At 45.5% G+C, this 16,964-nt stretch overlaps 1 protein-coding gene across 1 annotated transcript in view; it reads left to right on the forward strand.

The window, feature by feature from the left end:
* Positions 1-8,598, forward strand: part of LOC129712547 (multiple C2 and transmembrane domain-containing protein 2-like) — a 167,359-nt gene extending 158,761 nt beyond the window's left edge. Inside the window, exons 22-23 of the mRNA XM_055661038.1 lie at positions 3,020-3,117; positions 5,639-8,598. Coding sequence (XP_055517013.1) covers positions 3,020-3,117; positions 5,639-5,707 — 167 coding nt within the window. The 3' untranslated portion in view covers positions 5,708-8,598. The remainder of the gene's footprint in view (positions 1-3,019; positions 3,118-5,638) is intronic.
* The last annotated feature ends 8,366 nt before the right edge of the window (positions 8,599-16,964 follow it).

Genomic DNA, 16,964 nt, shown 5'->3' on the forward strand with positions numbered 1-16,964 from the left:
GCCCTATGTGCCAGCACCGCCATTCGAGCCACCAAGTCCGCATCGACCAGCGATCCCCGCACACTAACACTATCGTACACTAGGGACAATTTTACATTTATAACTAGCCAGGTCACCTGCAAACCTGTACGTCTTTAGAGTGTGGGAGGAAACTGAAGATCTCGGAGAAAACCCATGCAGGTCACTTGGAGAAGGTACAAACTCCGTACAGACAGCGCCCGTAGTCAGGATTGAACCCGTGTCTCCGGCGCTGTAAGGCAGCAACTCTACCGCTGCGCCACCATTCACCCCTTGTTACACAGACGGGCAGGGTCGCTGCTGTAGTGAGGGATTTCGTAGCCTGACACAGACACAAAGGAACAGTGTTGCTCAGCCTGAACTCTGGTAGGCCCCGCGTTTGAAACCGTTCAAACAGATGGAGTCTTTCATACCTCCCGCAGATTAATAAAGTAATGGGTTGAGGTGAACAAAATGTTAAAATAGGAAACCTGTATTCATTGGCACAAATCTATATACAGCTGAAACTTGAAACTCTTCCAAAGGCCTTTATATGCTGCGACCATGCTTGAAATATACTCCTATCCATTAACAATCGAGGTTATTGAGGTGTGTGGAAAACAAACAACTTGCGTTTATCCAACAGCTCTGGCAGTGTGGGGCCACTGAGGATATTGTACAATTCTTGCGAATGAAACATAAACCAAAGGAATAGTTAAGGGGCTGTCCCACTGGGGTGTCATTTGCGTGTCACGCAGATGGGGCGCGAAGATTTTGTATATACCAAAATCCTGGGGCGCCGCGCGGGACCGCCCGTCACTGCCTACGTCACCATGCACCATGTACGCATCAGGTGCGCGGCACAACGTGCGTGTCGTGCGTCGTGACACGTAAATGATGAAGCGTAAATTACGCGCAACTTACGCCCAAGTGGGACAGGCCCTTTAGATCTCAAGCTGAGTGTTGAGCAGCCAGGTTGTTGTCTCTGCGTCAATGTCTGCTAGGCCCTGAGCTCCATTGATATGCCTGATGGAAGTTTATAAAATTGCGAGAACACAGATAGGGTAGACGGGTCGGAGCGCCGCGTCCAGCCCCGCCTCACCCGTCCCGACGTAGCGCAGCAGGAGCTGCGTCTCGCCCGTGGCCGCGTCGGTCGGCAGCCCGGCCAGCTGTCCGACCTTCGGACCTTCGCTTACCGCCCACACCACCACCCCTCCTTCTCATGGCCGATCATCAATTCATGAGTTGGACGGGGCGTCGGACTTTGCGCGCCCGGGCCAAAACTCCTCAGCTGGCCCGCCGGCTGGAATTTGTGTGCAGTCCAGCACCCGGGCCAACTCATCATTCACCCAGCCACGGCTGAATCGGTCAACGAGTTACCGTCGGGAATTTATCCCTTATTTTGACCCTTTGTCCCTTATCTGGGAGTGAGAAAGTTGGCGACCCTAGTAGTAACTGAACGGGTCAGGCAACTTCTCTGGATGAAGAGGATGGGGGATATTTCGTGTCGGGTCTGAAGAACGGTTTCAACCCTAAACATCACCCATCCTTTTTCTCTCGCGATGCTGCCTGACCCACTGAGTTACTCCAGCACTTTGTGTCTATCTTGTGGGATGGAGGGCCTTCCCCAATGCTGGACTGTTCCACATTCTAGATATTTTCATATTGCAATGTCCCTAGACATTACATCTCCCTCAGTCTCCCCTCGGTCCTCACTGGGAGAAGGCAAGTAGACGTCTGGGCAGGCAGGCCAAGTCGATGGATATTTTTAAGATGGAGATTGCTTAGGTTCTTGATTAGTACGGGTGTCAGGGGTTATGGGAGAGAATGGGGTTGAGAGGGAAAGATAGATCAACCATGATTGAATGGCGGAGTAGACTTGATGGGCCGAAGGGCCAACATTCTGCTTCTATGAATGTATGAAACCTTTCCTATTCATGAACCTGTATAAATGTCTTTTAGGTAGATGTAGATGGACTATAGATGTAGATTTTAGTAGAAGTACAACATATGAACTTAGGAGAGCCCGATGAGACGGGGTTGTGTGGAAGCCTGCTTACCTCTGTGCTGTTTGGTGCTCCCGACTCACCAGTTTATCAGGACTCAGCAAACGCCGAAACATTTAGGAGGTGGTGACCACGATATGATCAGTTTTAATCAGCAATTTGAGAGGGAGGAGGTGATATCGGATGTGTCGGTATTGCAGCTGGGCAAAGGGGACTACAGAGGCATGAGGGAGGAGCTGGCCAAAGTTGACTGGAAAGGGACACTAGCAGGGGTGACGTTGGAACAGCAATGGCAGGAATTTCTGGGAATAATTCGGAAGATGCCGGACCTTTTCATTCCAAAGAGGAAGAAAGATTCCGGGTGGGGTGGGGGGGGGGGGGAGAGAAAGAGGCGACTGTGGCTGACAAGGGGAGTCAAGGACAGTTTATAAAACTCAAAGAGAAGGCAAAGATTAGTGGGAGGCCGGAGGATTGGGAAGCTTTGAAAGAAGAACAGAGTGGTTTGCGCACCTACTTGGTGCTTGCAACACCCCAGCTTGTCAGGACTCGCTCATTGCCGAACCTAATAACACGGGAGGCAATCAACAGAAGTCCCATCGTATGAAAGAAAAGCCTCTTGCGTTTGTCTCCCCGTGAAGGCAGCAGGACTGAACATGCTGGGGTCATGAGGAGGCTTGGGCTCGCTGGAGTATTGTGACGTAGCATCGAGTCTGTGGCACGAGTGACTCGTGGAGACTAAGCACTAATCTTAGCTCGCAGGATGAGGTGAGGTGTCGCCTGCTGCTGCTCCAGTAATGGATTTTGCAATTGGAGAAGATGAGATTTTGATATGAAGAGAGGGTATTTGTTAATGAACCCAGATGACAGAACAGAGCATGGTAATAAGGTTGGGACATGAAGCCTGGCGCACATGTGTGGCTGCTGTATTCTAATTGTTTTCTCAGTAATTTTCACTTGCAAAACTGTTCCTTCTGTCTGAATGAATTATATATTTCGAAATTAAATTCTGTTGACAGGCATACACAAATTCACTAAGAAGCTAAGAAATCCATACGCCATCGATAATAATGAGCTCCTTGACTTCCTGTCCAGAGTGCCGTCAGATGTCCAAAAGGTGGGAGATTATATTATAGATTATATTTATATTCTGTTGTATTTTCTGGGCAAGGCTGCCCCTCCCTCCGGCTGTCTTTCACAGAAGGGCTTTATTGGCTGGCGAATGCTTTGATGTGGGGAGGGTGAGAGGCGCACGTTCTTGTCCTGAACAACACTAGAGGGCCGCTCGGTGGCGCAGCGGTAGAGTCGCTGCCTCACCGCGCCAGAGACCCGTGTTCGATCCCGACTACGGGTGCTGTCTGTATGGAGTTTGTACGTTCTCTCCGTGACCGCGTGGGTTTTCTCCGAGTGCACAGGTTTCCAACCACATTCCAAAGACGTGCAGGTTTGTAGGTTAATTGGCTTCTGTAAATTGCCCCTCGTGTGTAGAATAGGGTAGAACTTGTGTACGGTGATTGCATGTAGGTGCGGACTCGGTGGGCAGAAGAGCCTTAGTCCATGCTGTAGCTCTAAACTAAACTAAGTTTGAGAAGTTACAAGAATGGCCTCGACCCAAAACGTCACCTATCCATGTTCCCCAGGGATGCTGCCTGACCCGCTGAGTTACTCCAGCACTCTGTGTCTATTTGAGGAGTAACAATATTGATGTCAGTGAAATTGAAATATAAAGTACACAGATTGAGAAAAGGTGACGATAAAGCAGCAGGGTGCTTCACACATGTTGGGTTTGCAGAGAGCAGCGCTGAACTACTATCTACCTCATTTGTGACCCTCGGACTATCCATGATCGGACTTTACTGGCTTTACCTTGCACTAAACGTTATTCCCTTATCATGTATCTATACACTATAATAGCCTGATTGTAATCATGTCTTGTCTTTCTGCTGACTGGATAGCGTGCAACAAAAGCTTTTCACTGTACCTCATTACACATGACAATAAACCAAAATGAACTAAACCGAGACTGAACTGAACTGCATGCAATTTCTTTACACTGATGACCAGTTACAGCTTTTTCCAATCAAGCTAAGCTCCTCGCTTAAACCTACATTAGTCAAGCCTTGCTTTATGCAATTACTGCCTCGGCCTATCTTCTTATCCTGAAACTGATCATTGTGTTTGAAGCTATGAGCTTGTGTCTCTCCGTGGATGCCATGAAGCATGTACAGTTTAGTTTAGGTTGGTTTAAGCCCCTGTTCCACTTTCCAGAGTTACCACAAATTCTCCCGAGTTTTCCCCTTGATTCAAATTCAAACAGAATTACGGTAATAGCCAGCCGTAGGCAGTGGCGGACTGGCCAGAGTGTCAGCTTGCCCGATGGCGAGTGGGCCCCTGATGAAGTGGGCCCCCTATATCAAGTGGGCCCCATATATCAAGTGGGCCCCCTATATCAAGTGGGCCCCCTTTGTCTCCTGGCAACCAATATTTTTAGACCCAGTCTGCCATTGGCTGTAGGTACTCTGTTTTTTTTTTACCTGTGGACATTTTTCAACATGCTGAAAAAACGTCCCGACTTACCTGATGCCCCGAGTACCTACGGCTGGCATTACGAGCCGCTACGATATATCCACCGACTCCTACGGACATTCTCCGAGTTTGAATCAAGGGAAAAACTCGGGAGAATTCGTAGAGTAACTCGGGAAAGTGGGACAGGGACTTTACTAATGTCACATGTACCGAGGTACAGTGAAAAGCTTTGTTCGTTGCGTGCGATCCAGTCAGTGGAAAGACTATACATGATTACAATCAAACCATTCAGTGCACAGATACTGGAGAAAGGTAAAAAACAATTGGTGCAAAGTCCAGTAAAGTCCGATTAAAGATAGTCCGATGGTCTCCAATTAGGTAGGTGGGAGGTCAGGTCCACTCTAGTTGGTGGTAGGATGGATCAGTTGCCTGATTACAGCTGGGAAGAAACCGTCCCTGAATCTGGAGGTGTGCGTTTTCACACTCCTGTACGTCTTGCCCGATGGGAGAGGGGAGAAGAGGGAGTGAACTTACCGAATAATGAAAGGCTTGGATAGAGTGGATGTGGAGAGGATGTTTCCACTAGTAGGAGGGTCTTGGACTAGAGGTCATAACCTCAGAATTAAAGGATGTTGCTTTTGGAAGGAGATGAGGAGGAATTTCTTTAGTCAGAGGGTGGTGAATCTGTGGAATTCTTTGCAACAGAAGGCTGTGGATATTTTTAAGGCAGAGATAGGTAGATTCTTGTTTAGTACGAGTGTCGGGGATTGTGGGGAGAAGGCAGGTGAATGGGGTTGGGAGTGAAAGATAGATCAGCCATGGTTGAATGGCGGAGTAGACTTGATGGGCTGAATGGCCTAAATCTGCTCCTGTCATTAACGACCTTACGGCTCTTAAAAATAGCGGAGTCAGGGGATATGGGGAGAAGGCAGGAACGGGGTACTGATTGGGGATGATCAGCCATGATCACATTGAATGGCGGTGCTGGCTCGAAGGGCCGAATTGCCTACTCCTGCACCGATTGTCTAATGCCTATTGAGTGACCAGGGTGAGACTGGTCCTTTCTGTGGGGGTTAATTAGCTGGAGCGTGACGTGCTGTTTGTTTTAACAGGTACAACAGGCGGAGCTGAGACTAAGCAATGGGCTCGCTGCTGCAAGGAAGAAGAAAGGCACGTCGTAGCTGGCGGAGAGGACGGCTTGTTGCTGCTTTGATCTTGTGACTGAGACCAACGTCAACAGTCCCCACTTCAGATTGTCCACTTCCCAATTTGCTGTGGGTACGACCATCCATCTGATCAGTCAAGGTTTAAAAACAAAAGTGACATTTGCAAAGCCAGTTTGATGGCAATATGTGCAATATTTTGAAGTCATTCGGATATCATCTGGATCATGTGTCTTGCAATATTATGATTTGTTGTCCTGTCTGTGCTTCTTTCTTGACTCGCTGGAAGAGTGCAGTGTCTTTTGAGGTTGGCTGGTCATCTGATGAGACACCCATGTTTTGCCACAGAAGGCACTGGAGGCCAATTCACTGGATGTTTTCAAGAGAGAGTTAGATATAGCTCTTCGGGCTAAAGGAATCAAGGGATATGGGGAGAAAGCAGGAACGGGGTTCTGATTTTGGATGATCAGCCATGATCATATTGAATGGCGGTGCTGGCTTGAAGGGCTGATTGGCCTACTCCTGCACCTATTGTCTATGTTGTTCTATTTTCCTGCATTACACGAGGTGCTTTCTCCAGAGAATGAGCCGCCGGCATTTTTCACTCCATCACCTTCACGGCTTGGTGAAGAGACCAAATGTCAGAGGGTGGTGAATCTGTAGGATTCGTTGCCACAGACGGCTGTGGTGGCCAAGCCAATGGGTATTTTTAAGGTGGAGATTGGTCGGCTCTTGATTAGTACGGGTGTCAGGGGTTATGGGATGAAGGCAGGAGAATGGGGTTGAGTGGATGAGATGGATCAGCCATGATTGAATGGTGGAGTCGACTTGATGGTACGTGGACCATTGAACAGAACAGCACAGGAACTTCAGCCCACTATGTTGGTGTCGAACATGATCTGACCTCATCATGATCCATATCCCTCTCTTCCTAGCACTTCCATGCGCCTATCCACAAGCCTCTTAAACACCACTATTGTATCTGCCTCCATTACTGGAATACTGAGAATTCCCTTTACTGAGAGGGTGATTAATTTGTAGAACTCAACCCCTTCCAACTGCCCGCAGTTGAGTTGAGTTAAGTTTATTGTCACGCACGCCAAGTTACAGTGAAAAGAACTGTAGATGTTCAAACATTGAGATCTTTGGACGCTGAGTGGACCAAGTGATATGGTGACAGTGGGCAGGTGGACAAGGTGTAGGGTCAGCCAATGTCTTATTGAAAGATTAAAGGTGCTACAACTACTCATTCTAATTCCCATGGATGTCGTCTGACAAGGTATAAAGGGGCCTTTTACCTTTCTGGACATTCTATCGAACGAAGATGAGAGCAGATTGACAAAAGCATCAACTCTATCATTTTCAGCCACAGTGTGGTTCGGGGGATGAGTGTAAATATCCCACGGGTACATTGATGGTGTGTAACAGTGCTCATCGATGCTGCCTTGCTGTATTAAGCTGAGAGATGGATACAACAAAGTGGGAGAATCTTTTCCTGCTTTGGTTGGCCCACACTTAAACCAAAAATGCGCTATGGCACTAAGTAGAATGTTGATGAAGTTACGGATAAATATTTCCCCGTAAAAAAGATTCTTGAAGATTTGTATTTCACTTGGCTCCGATGTAAACTGCTGCACATACAACGAGCTGTTTTTAGAGTCACAGAGAGAGAGTCATAGAGTCTAACAGCGTGGAAACAGGCCCTTCAGCCCAACCTACCCACACCGACCATCATGCCCCATCTACTCCTGCCTGTGTGTGGCCTATATCCCTCTAAAACCTGTCCTATCTGTGTACCTGTCCAAATGTTTCATAAACATTGCGATAGTCCCTGTCCCAACCAAAGATCCTATAGCAGAGCAAGATAGACCACTCCTTCTAAATTGAATGGGCTGACGTGTAGTACGCAATGGAGTGGAACGTGGGCCTTTTTTCACACATTTCAGTAACCCGACCCGACTCGCAGTGTAATTAACGTTGCGGGGGAACAGTTTGTGTTAATAAATTATCATTCTGAAAATGAGGAGAAGATTTTTACCAAAGAACTTTTATTTTTACGAGGGTGTTTCCGTAACCGGCCTCCATCTCCGCACTAGTTATCTTTGGGGATCTTTGGTGCGGAGACGGAAGCCGGTTACGGAAATGGGGCCGAAAATTCCCCATGAATCTGCCCATGACTGTACGATGTCTTTTTCGTAGAGTGGTCTATCTTGCTTGCTATTGGATCTTTGGCCTCAACTACCTCCTCCGTCAGCTCGTTCCATACATCCACCCCACTTGGCCTGAAGAGGTCACCCTTGGAATTCTTATCAAATCTTTCCCCCATCACCTTCAGCCTATATCCTCTGCTTCTCGATTCCACTACTCTGGGCAAGAGACTCTGTGCGTCTACCCGATCTATTCCTCTGATGATTTTATACACCTCTGTAAGATCACCCCTCATCCTCCTGTGCTCTAAGGAATAGAGTCCCAGCTTGCTCAGCCTAAACCGATATAAATGGTTTTGGCTGGCAAGATGGCAGGTGTGGTCATACAGGCTAACCGATCGGAACATAACGTGATGGCTAGCTCATTTATTGATATTCTGTTGGTGGAAACAGAAGTAAAACACTTCCACAATGCGTAAACGAAACACTCGGCATTGTACATTCCTTTTCTTTAAATTATTTATTAGGGGAAATTTGAATCTTGTACGACTGTGGAATTACTAAGTGTAAAACCTGTAGCAACTCGTTGTAGAAAATTATAGCCTGGATATAATGCTCTCATCCTTTTTACAATCTTTTTCAATAATTCAGTATTCACAAGAGTAACCAAATGTTTGAAATACATGTTGTCATGAATGTTTTGTGGGATTTATAATGAATGAACAATTTGTACAAACAATTAAAGGGAATTTTATTTTTAACGTTGTTGCTTTTGATGGAATGAGACTTTGATCACCAACCCACCTCAGTCAGCTACCTCTCGTTCCTCCGAGCACAACCTCCACCCCCCGACTGTGCAGCTCATCGCTTCCTCCACCATCGCCATTAAGACTGAGAAGAAGTCCCTTTGTTCTTAAGAGTTTAAGAAGGAACTTCAGTCTGAAGAAGGGTTTCGCCCCGAAACGTTGCCTTTGTCCCTCGCTCCATAGATGCTGCTGCACCCGCTGCGTTTCTCCAGGTTTTTTGTGTACCTTCCCTTTGTTGTTAACCATTTCTTGTCCCGTGAGTGAAGAGGGAGAAGAACAGATGAATTTCCCAGTTGCTAAACACTTTAATTATCCTGGGTAGACAACAGTGCTGGAGAAACTCAGCGGGTGCAGCAGCATCTATGGAGAGAAGGCTCCATATCCTTCTCTCCATAGATGCTGCTGCACTCGCTGAGTTTCTCCAGCACTTTTGTCTACCTTCAATTTTCCAGCATCTGCAGTTCCTTCTTAAACACTTTAATTCTCCTTCCCCTTCCCACACGGACCTTTGTGACCTCGGTCTCCATTGTCAAACGTAAATTGTAGGAACAGCATCTGATATTTCGCTTGGGCAGCTTACAGCCCAGTGGTGTGAATTTTGATTTCTCCCACTTCAGGTAGCCCTGGCATTCCCTCTCTCTCTACCCCTCTCCCACCCAAGTCACTCCAGCTTCTCGTTTTCACCCAACAAATAGCAAACAATGGCCTATTTCCTTTATCATCGTTACTTTTTTGCATATCTTTCATTCATTGTTCTTTATCTCTCTACATCATCTCTCGTTTCCCTTTTCCCTAACCAGTCTGAAGAAGGGTCTCGACCAGAAACATCACCCATTCCTTCTCTCCAGACATGCTGCCAGTCCCGCTGAGTTACTCCAGCTTTTTTGTGTCTATCTTCGGATTTTTTTTTAATATCCAGTCTCTAGATCCTTTGCAAAGGTATAGACTGAGCACCATGAGACAGGTGGGCCCCATCAGGCAGAAATGGATGACGAGGGATTTTATCAGACTGTTTTATGTCTGCCTTCCGAGATGGGAGAGACTGTGTCATGGCTGGAAGAATTGCTGCCTCTCAGCTCCAGTGACATGGTGTCCATCTGAATCTTGGCCACACTATGTGCCATGTTTACCCATTTTCCCATTGATCGCGTGGCCTCCTGGTTTACAGTCATGGCACAGAACCAAGCCCTTCGGCCCAATCTCCTCCATGCTGTCCAAGATTTCCCCATCTACACTAATCTCACCTGCTCACGTGGTCCATATCTCTCTAATCCTGCCTATCCTTGTACTCATGTATGGCCTTTCCGCTGACTGGGTGGCACGCATCAAAAGGTTTCCACCCACAGAGCCACACGGGGAGAACGTACAGACTCCGAAAAGACAGCACCCGTGGGCAAGATGGAACCCGGGTCTCTGGCGCTGTGAGGCAGCAACTCTACCACCTGGCCACCGTGCCGCCCAATCTATTCCCCTGGTCTTTAAACACTTGAAGCTCTTGGTTACAAGAGTGTGGGGTTGTCCGTTTAGGTTTGTAATTGGACAGCCTAATTTAAACCTGACACCAGATGCAACAAGAGAGAGAGGGAGAGAGGTGGCATTGAGAAGGTTAGAGCTGAGATCACCTGCAGCATGTTGGCATGCCTCCATATGTATTCTCAACCCTCACCCCACTGTTTATACCTCCGGAAAAGCATGTGTTGTCTCCCGCAACCTCACCATGGTTCACTACTCATCATCAATGCGGAAAAAGTTAGTTGTGAAAGTATCTGGAATAAAAATCAATCTCCGTGAATTCATTGTACGACTGAAACTCCACATGAGGCAATGTTCTCTGCTCTCGAGAAATAAACTTCTCTTTAATAAATTATCACAGCTTATTGATTACTACAGCAGATGTTCACATGTTAATCCTATTGAGATGAAATGCACGGGGACTTTTTGATGTTTATCTCTTTAAGCCAACAACAACAAAAGGCAGTAAAGCAAGTATTGGTAACACGGGGGATAACTTTCCCCAAACAAGGATTCAGCATGAGTTGAAGAATACATCTGACTGGTGTCAGCTTGATGGACACTGTCACACTGGTCTCCTCACATCCACGTGTCCACCTCTTCCACCGATCTTGCCCTTCGCTACTCACCTGGACCACAGACAGGTGTGAACAGGCAAGTAAGCTCATAAGTGGTAGGTGCAGAATTAGGCCATTCGGCCCATTGGGTCTACTCTGCCATTCAATCGCGGATGATCTATCTCTCCCTCCTAACCCCATTCTCCTGCCTTCTCCCCATGACCCTTGACAGCAAGTAGCGGGGAACAGAGAAGGGATGAAACACAGAGACAAGGCGTGCAGGAAGGAACTGCAGACACTGGCTTAAACTGAAGATAGACACAAAAAGCTGGAGTAACTCAGCGGGACAGGCAACATCATGGAGAGAAGGAATGGGTCGAAACGTCACCCGTTCTCTCCAGAGATGCTGCCTGACCCGCTCAGTTACTCCAACTTTCTGAGTCTATCTTCAAAAGACAAAACGTGACAACATGGAGTCTCCACTGACTGCTTATCCAACTGTGAAGTCAGGCAACTTTCCACCTGTTTTCAGTGTCTTAGAAACATAGAAAAATAGGTGCAGGCGTAGGCCATTCGGCCCTTCGAGCCAGCACTGCCATTCAATATGATCAAAGCTCATCATCTAAAATCAGTACCCATTCCTACTTATTCCTCATATCCCTTTATTCCTTTAGCCCTAAGAGCTAAATCTAACTCTCTTTTGAAAACATCCAGAGAATTGGCCTTCACCGCCTTCTGTGGCAGAGAATTCCACAGATTCACAACACTCTGGGTGAAGAAGTTTTTCCTCATCTCAGTCCTAAATGGCCTACCCCTTTATTCTTAAACTGTCCCCGGGTTCTGGACTCCCCCAACATCGGGAACATTTTTCCTGCATCTAGCCTGTCCAATCCTTTAAGAATTTTATATGTTTCTATAAGATCCCCACTCATCCTAAATTCCAGTGAATACAAGCCCAGTCAACCCATTCTTTCGTTATCTTCTACAAAAGATTGCCACTGAAGATACTCTCCAGGTTCTCTGACCATGCCCTATTAACAGAGCAAATGGTGGTAATTTTGTAGAAGGACACCAGCAATTTTTTAATTAATTATACTTCATTGTCACATGTACCGAGGTACAGTGAAATGCTTTGCACACAACCCGGTAAAAACCCATTTTTAAAATTCATTATGCCTCTTTTTTTTGTCTGTTTAGTTTCAGTGTTCTGCCATGATCACATTGAATGACGGTGCTGGCTTGAGGGGCCGAATGGCCTACTCCTGCACCTATTGTCTATTGTTTAGTCTAAAAATAGAGCATGGAAACAGGCCCTTCAGCCCACCAAAGATGGAGTATCTCAGCAGGACAGGCAGCATCTTATATTCCATGTTTGCGTATGTAGCAAGTCAGAGACCATTTAATGTATTTAACTTCCGCAAGCTCTTGTCGTTCTTGCTAAAGTGGTTTATTTGGTGTAAGTACAGTTAGTTTATCCTCCATTCCTTTAACACAGGAGCCTGGTAAAGGTCTCTCTGGGAAAGTCGGTGAACTGATTCAGTTAAGCCCCTGTCCTGCTTAGGAGACCTAAACAGCAACCTCTGGTGACCTTGCCCGCCACCCAAGGTTTCCATGAGGTCCCCGGAGGTTTTGGCCACTCTCCCTCATGGTCAAAAGTGGTTTCCGCGTGGTCGAGGCTTAATCTAGGTTGCTGCTATTTTTTCACCATGTTTAAAACCTGCCTCGACGAAAAATAGGTTGCCGTTTTAAAAATCGATCATTTTTTAGTTGCAGGTCTAGTCGAAGCCAGTTTTCTTCATAGTCGAGGAAGGTTTTCAACATATGCGTGGGAGGTGGTAGGAGGTTGCAGGTCACCTCGACCGTGATATTGTTTTGAGTGTCGGGCAAGGTCACCAGCGGTTGCTGTTTAGGTCCCCTGAGTGGGACAGCGACTTGACTCTCATTTTCCATTTTGTGAAAGTGATTACTGATTTGGACAAATGGCGGTGGAGGGTGGTGGGGAGGGGATAACTCTCTTTGAGTGAAAGAACCCTCAGCCCTCGGTGTGTGTACAGAGCTGCTGTATTTGTTTAAGTGTATTTACAGGCCTGTGTGTTGTGAATGGTGTGACGGGTTTTCATGGAGTGCGCTCCAATCTCGGTGTCACAGCGCTACAGAGGATACGACGTACACACGGACGCCCAGCACCATGGGCAGGGTCACGGCATTCATGTACCTCTTCAGCCCTGCCACAATGGGGGAAAAAACCCCAACCGTGTTGCAGTGAGAAACCCCAACCTCCCTCCCGACTGAAAGGTGAGATGGTCTGAAAGTGCTTTATCTGTGACCTCCGCTCAAGCAAGCCTGCGTCTCGGAACTGGTGCAGCCAACCCCAAGGCTCTGTGGCGGAGGGCCACAGTCTAAGGTCCTTCTGTTGCTGGACATGGGGGGCAGGGTGTGGGGGAGACGCCCCTCAAGAAAATAAGGGAAGGGATTCCACACCAGTGGGCCACATGAGTGGCAGGCAAGGGTGGGGGATAAATTTGTGTAAACAGTACTGTATGTTTGTACAGCCTCCGAGAATGTCGGATGCATGTTTTGCACGGTTCCTGTGTTGTTTCATAGAAATATAGAAACTATTTATTACTTGAATAAAATCTATTTTGAAATTTAAAACAAGTATTGTGTGCCAGATTGGATCCCTCTCTCTCCTGTTATCAGGCAACTGACCCATCCTACCACCACTGCAGTGCAGTCCAGAACTATTATCTACCTCAAGTATCTCCAGCTTTCTGTGTCTATCTTCGGTTTAAACCAGAATCTGCAGTTCCTTCCCGCAGACTACTATCTACCTCGTTGGAGATCCTCGGACTATCTTTGATCCAACTTTATCTTGCACTGAACACTATTTGCGTGTATACTTTATCCCGTATCTGTACACTGTGGATGGCCCGATTGTTATCATGTATTGTCTTTCTGCTGAAAATAGACACAAAATACTGAAGACGTTTCGGGTCGAGACCCTTCTGCAGACTTGTCCTGATCCGAATCGTCACCTATTCTTCTTCTCCCGAAATTCTGCTTGACCCGCTGAGTTACCCCAGCATTTTGTGTCTACCTTCGATGTAAACCAGCATCTGCAGTTCCTTCCCACATGCTGATTGTAATCATAGGTAGTCCTTCCACGGACTGGATAGCACTCAACAATGAAGGCTTCTCCCTGTATCTCCTTCACAGGACAATAAACTGAACTAATTTATAATTTTAAAGTTTGGATAACACTTTCCAAGTGATGAGATTATATGAAAGCACCCTCGATCTCCCTCTGTGATAACTTTGGCTGTAGACTTGTAAAGCATGTGCAGGAAGGAACTGCAGATGCTGGTTTAAATCAAAGGTAGACACAAAAAACTGGAGTAACTCAGCGGGACAGGCAGCATCTCTGGAGAGAAGGAATGGGTGACGTTTCGGGCCGAGACCCTTCCTCAGACTTGTAAATCATCTTGGATTGAAGTGATCGCATTGATTTTTACTCGGTAATTATTACTGCGTGTTAATAATTGCAGGCAACCCTGCTTCAACTGAATTATTAAGTGGAAGTATTACTAAGATTGTCAGTTGTGTATGAACCTCAGTAAAACCTCTCTTATTTGTTGGTTTCCCAGGGATATTGAAAGTAGTTTTAATGATGTCCCTGGATAGCACCGTTAGACTACCCAGTGAAAGCACGACTTTAATTGCAGCGCGGGGATTGTAAAGGGCCATTGCTCGGGCACTTATTTTTACATAATCGTCAATGTTTTCAAGTTTTTTTTTCCCCCTCTCTGCCCAAAACCAAGTTATTAAGCTTCCTGCAAATCCAAGCTGTGCTGTTTTCGAGATGCAACAACGAAAGTCCAGTCACCATCCACAACAGAATCAAATAAAACCTCTTTGACATCACAACCCATCCTTGTTTGCCACAACTATTCAATATGCTTATAATATTGAGCACTGCCCCAAAAAGTCGAAATATCCATCTCGGTTTTTTTTTTCTCTCCCCAGGTAATTATTCATTAAAAAGTCTGAAGGCGGAGGCTGGATATGTAGAGGGTATAAAATGAACATCAGCTGTCTTCAACTTAGATCTTGTAAAGAAGTTGTCAATAGCTGACTGTATAAATTCTATAGAACCCTGAATCCTGGACCTTATCAATGTTTGACAGAACTCTTTGTAGCTGAGATGAATAGTTTATGAGATATATGAATACCAAATGCTTTTTTTTCACTGTTTTGTTCTCTACCTAGACTTGCGCCCCCCCATGGGAAGGGGAGGAGGGGGAGGGAACTGCTTACTGTTAAACACTCCTGCTTTTTCTACTTTATTTAACTCTTTCAGTCCAGACTCTGACTGAACTCCATGCTGCATGTAGCAACATATGTCATGTATTTAAGATAGACACAAAGAGCTGGACTAACTCAATGGGTCAGGCAGCATCCTTGGAGAACATGGATGGGTGGCGTTTTGGGTCGGGACCCTTCTTCAGACCGAAAGTGGGAGGGATGAGGCGCTGCACAAGAGGAAAGACCAGACCAGGGCCGGAGCTTACGGGATCTACCAGTTGCCAATCGCTTCAACTCCCCTCCCATTCTGACCTCTCTGTCCTGAGATTGACACAAAAAGCTGGAGAAACTCAGCGGGACAGGCAGCATCTCTGGATGGAAGGAATGGGTGACATTTTGGGTCATGATCCTTCTTCAGACAATCTGAAGAAGGATCTCGACCCAAAACGTCACCCATTCCTTCCCTCCAGAGCCGCTGCCTCGCCCGCTGAGTTACTCCAGCTTTTTACGATACGATACAATAGAACTATTTTTATCTCAGGAGGGAAATTGACCGGCCAACAGTCTTTGAAACACATACACACAAAGTACATGATTTTGGGTCTATCTTCGGTATGGATGTTGAAATCTCCAATGTTAACCTTATAGTGTCATGTATTTGTTTGATCACTTCATATTACATTGGATCGAATTCCATGATTATTTTTGTTATCTGTATAATAAAGGATAATAGTTAATAGTTAATAATGTTATGATAATATAATGATGATAATATAATAATATTATTAGACAATAAATTATATTTTATATAATATGACATAAATATATCATACAAATAATAATCATTAATAATTAATAATAATAATCAAGGATATAATATAATAAAAGATAATAATATTTTTTCCTTAAAAAATCATTAAAATATATGCTGAATAGAACGTTTGTTGGAAGCTGCCGTCCATCTGAGCAGGTTTGTAGCATTAACATTCTCTGACAACAGAATCAATATGGGTGAAGCATTTACATGTTACTTGAGGTGCAATTAGTTCAATTGCCCATCTCATTAGATTTAAACTTGAGGATTTTAAAAGGTTGTTTTTTAAAATGTATTCTAGCAAATAATGTCCTGAAAAAGGGTTTGCAAAATTATTCTCTGACTCTCATGATGAATGCAAACATAATTAATATATCTGTGCGTCTGAGAGCTTCTGCTTTTAATTTTCCAGAGCACCCTTTGTTGTATGTGCTATCTGCTAACATCATGCTTTAGGCATGGGGAAGTAATTTAAGCAAAATAGTCATTGCGTTACACGAGGTCACAGCTAGATTGTTTCAATTTAATACAAAAAGTTGTATTTAATTGGGTGTTTTTAATTGACAATCCAGCCTCTTTGATAAGGTATTTGAAAACAGCTTCTGTTTAAGTATTGGGCACTGTTTGTGGATGCTCACTTTATATTAGATTTCATTGGATTGAATTTCATGATTAGTTTTGCTATCTGACTAATAAAGGTGAATAGTTAATAATCATAATATAACTGTATAATACAATTTATATAACATAACACAATATAACTATAGAATAAAAATAATTATAATATTTGAAGATATAATTTAATAATTGAAGATTTTTTTTTCCCTTGAAGATGTCCTTAAGATGTGTGCTGAATCAAAGAGCTCTTGGATGCTGCAGTCCACCTGAGCAGGTGCGTAGTATAAACAATAGTGTGAGTGAGTGAGTCAGTCAGATGTTGTGGGTCAGGAACGCTCCCCAGCATCCTGACACATGTAGTTGTCCATCCACCGAGATGGCTGTGATGTCTTCATCAAGCTGTCAGAAGTTAGGGCCTGGAGCATTGGCAAGTCCCTTGTAACCCGTCAGCCTTGGTTTCCATGGTACCCCTGCAGGCAGCACTGTAGGCCATGCGCAACGCTGAATCGCCCGCTGCAA

This window comes from Leucoraja erinacea, chromosome 33, assembly GCF_028641065.1.
Source record: "Leucoraja erinacea ecotype New England chromosome 33, Leri_hhj_1, whole genome shotgun sequence".
Taxonomy (NCBI): Eukaryota; Metazoa; Chordata; class Chondrichthyes; order Rajiformes; family Rajidae; genus Leucoraja; species Leucoraja erinaceus.